Genomic DNA, 2653 nt, shown 5'->3' with positions numbered 1-2653 from the left:
GGGCTGGATCGGCGCCGACGATCGAATCAAGTTAAACAGTACCTTCAGAGAGAGAGACAGAGAGAGAAGTAGGATAACTAATTTCCCCTCTTATAATAGTTAAGATTTTAACTAAAGGTTAGAAAATAATAAACCATTTTCTCTCTTAAAAAAAAATTAAAAAATTTAAGTTTAATAAAAAATAAGGTAAAAACCCTAACAGTAGCGGGGTAGGGGGGTGGGGTTTCCCTTGTCTTGATTCATCAGTATTAATTATATCAGTTGGTCAGTCAGGTTGGCACGTGCTCCTGGGGACTACCATTCTCCCCTTCCTCCAATGCCATAATTTCTCTTCTATTTTCTGAAAAAATGGTTTCATTTACACCACCTTTGACCATCTGCCTCCTACTTCTTCTCCATTGTCCCTTTTTCCTACCCTTGTTTAATTCTTTCTTCTTTGCTATCCCTTCAAGTTAAGCTTTAGTAGTCCAACTTGTTTCCATCAAGAACAGCAAGGGTAGTAATGAGTAGATAACAGGGCAGAAATAGAGTTAGCTGCTGCAGGGGTTTCAAGATTTCACCTTTCTTCAGTTTCTGGTTTTGAAAAAAAGCAAAGAATGGTGATGGAAGGTATTCAAGAAGACATGGGTGACGGTAACATGATATGTACAAACCATCCTTACAAGAACAACACCCCAGGTGGGATCTGTGCTTTCTGCCTTCAAGAAAAGCTTGGAAAGCTTGTTTCTTCCTCTTTCCCTTCTGCCATTTTCCCTTCTTCTTCCTCTTCTTCTACTCCCTCTTTTAGATCTGATTTTGGAGCCACTTCTTCCACTACTTCCTCAACTCTACCATCACTCCAAGCAAACAACAACAACGTCCAAACAAACAACATCCAAACAAATGTTTGTCATCACTATGGGAAAATGAGGAAATCAAGAATGCCTTTTCTGTTGAGTAGTCATTATAAGAAGAAGAAAGACATTGCTACTAGTTCAAATGCTGGCATTGTTATGAAGAGAAGCAAGTCCACAACAACCCCTAGAAATCATAAGCATTTTATGGATACTGCTGAAGAAGAAGACTATACCCCTCATAGGAAAAGGTTCTGGTCATTTCTCTATTACTCATCCTCTAAGCAGCCTTCTTCTACTTCCAAGAAAACTGAAAAAACCATGAGCGTTGCTTCATCATCTTCAGTTGGTTCATCTTCTATGAGGTCAAGGGAGAAGAAGAAAGAAGAGTTTGTAGTGGTGGAGGAGAATGAGAGTCCTGCATTTGATAGAAAGGTATCTAGATCCAGATCTGTTGGCTGTGGAAGCAGAAGCTTTTCAGGTGATTTCTTTGAGAGAATTTCAACTGGTTTTGGTGATTGTACTTTGAGAAGAGTTGAGTCTCAGAGAGAAGGCAAATCTAAAGTTTCGTCTGTTCATCATCACAGAAACAGTGGTGCAGCAGCAGGCCAAGATTGTATTAAGGAAAGAGTCAGATGTGGAGGACTATTCAGTGGTTTTATGATAACTTCTTCTTCATCTTCCTCATCATCTTCATCTCATTGGGTTTCATCTGAGGAAAATATGAATGGAAAATCCAGCATAGCTCCTGCATCTGTGGGACACCAGCTTGTACATGGAAGGAGCAAGAGTTGGGGATGGGCGTTTGCAAGTCCAATGAGAGCATTAAGTAAAACAACATCAACTGGTAAAAGAACTGCCTCAAATAAGAATGCTACTCCTAATTTGGCAGCTATTCCTTCTTTGCTGACTGCCATAGGCTAAAAAAAGGCTCTCTTTTCCTCAATTCTACTTTAATCTATTCAAGTCTAATTATCTACTGATACTACTATAGAATTTTAAATTGCTCTTGTTTGAAAACTCTTTTTGTTTGTCAAGTGTGATCCATGCTTATCTCTTTTGGTGGCTGCTTTTTCTCCTGCTATTGAGGTTGATGTTATTTTTTTTATTAATGATTGTGGTGTCAACTGTTTTGCTTTTGATGTAGCTTTTATGGGCAGTGGAGTAAATAGGAAACCACTTCTTTAAGCCTAATGTATAATTGAAATAATTGGTTGAATGCAAATGCATGTAGTTTTTTTTCAAGAGGTGAAGTGGTTGTAACTCACAAATGATGAGTGTGTACTTTCTTTGCTCTATTATTGAGACAATATTTTCAAGGGGTGGTCCAGTCCAATCCAATCATGTACTACATGTTTGTCGTTCATGGCAAATTGCTTATAGGAAACTTTATGAATGGAATAAACTGTTACTGTATTGTTGTTGTTGCTATTTTAGCCTCAAAGGTGAACTTTATGAATGGAAAAAACTGTTATTATGGCCAAAATTAGCCTTTGTTTTTACTGATTTCTGTTGGTGTCCTTTTGATGCAGTATGTCAAATTTTGAATTAGCAAAAGATATATGGTTGTAATTCTGATTGTTCTAGAGTTTTGATTTATATGCAGGGTTGGCGAGTACCCGTTTGGCTATGAGAGTTTTTATTTTATTTTCTGGAATTTTTCACTTTATTCCAAATACAATTTGAAGTTGTATATGGAAAAGTGAATACAAGTAAAACTTGCTCACTTTTTTCACTCCCACTTTTATCTCAAATTTTTTAAAACAATTTCAATTTATTCATGGCCAAACATAACTTCAATTCCAGAAAAAATTTGGTTC

At 37.1% G+C, this 2653-nt stretch overlaps 1 protein-coding gene across 1 annotated transcript; it reads left to right on the top strand.

Moving 5' to 3' along the window:
• Positions 1-223: 223 nt before the first annotated feature.
• On the top strand, positions 224-2264 carry LOC107838709 (uncharacterized protein DDB_G0271670). The gene has a single exon (XM_016681878.2). It carries the CDS (start codon positions 597-599, stop codon positions 1755-1757), a length of 1161 nt encoding a protein of 386 aa, XP_016537364.1. The 5' UTR covers positions 224-596; the 3' UTR covers positions 1758-2264.
• Positions 2265-2653: the final 389 nt, after the last annotated feature.

The sequence above is a fragment of the Capsicum annuum genome, chromosome 1, assembly GCF_002878395.1.
Source record: "Capsicum annuum cultivar UCD-10X-F1 chromosome 1, UCD10Xv1.1, whole genome shotgun sequence".
NCBI lineage: Eukaryota > Viridiplantae > Streptophyta > Magnoliopsida > Solanales > Solanaceae > Capsicum > Capsicum annuum.
The sequence above is the reverse complement of the archived record's forward strand: the minus strand, read 5'-3'. Positions and strand labels throughout refer to the sequence as shown.

Coding starts and splice junctions, on each gene's coding strand:
- LOC107838709 (XM_016681878.2), top strand. CDS start 597: ATGGTGATGGAAGGTATTCAAGAAGACATGGGTGACGGTAACATGATA.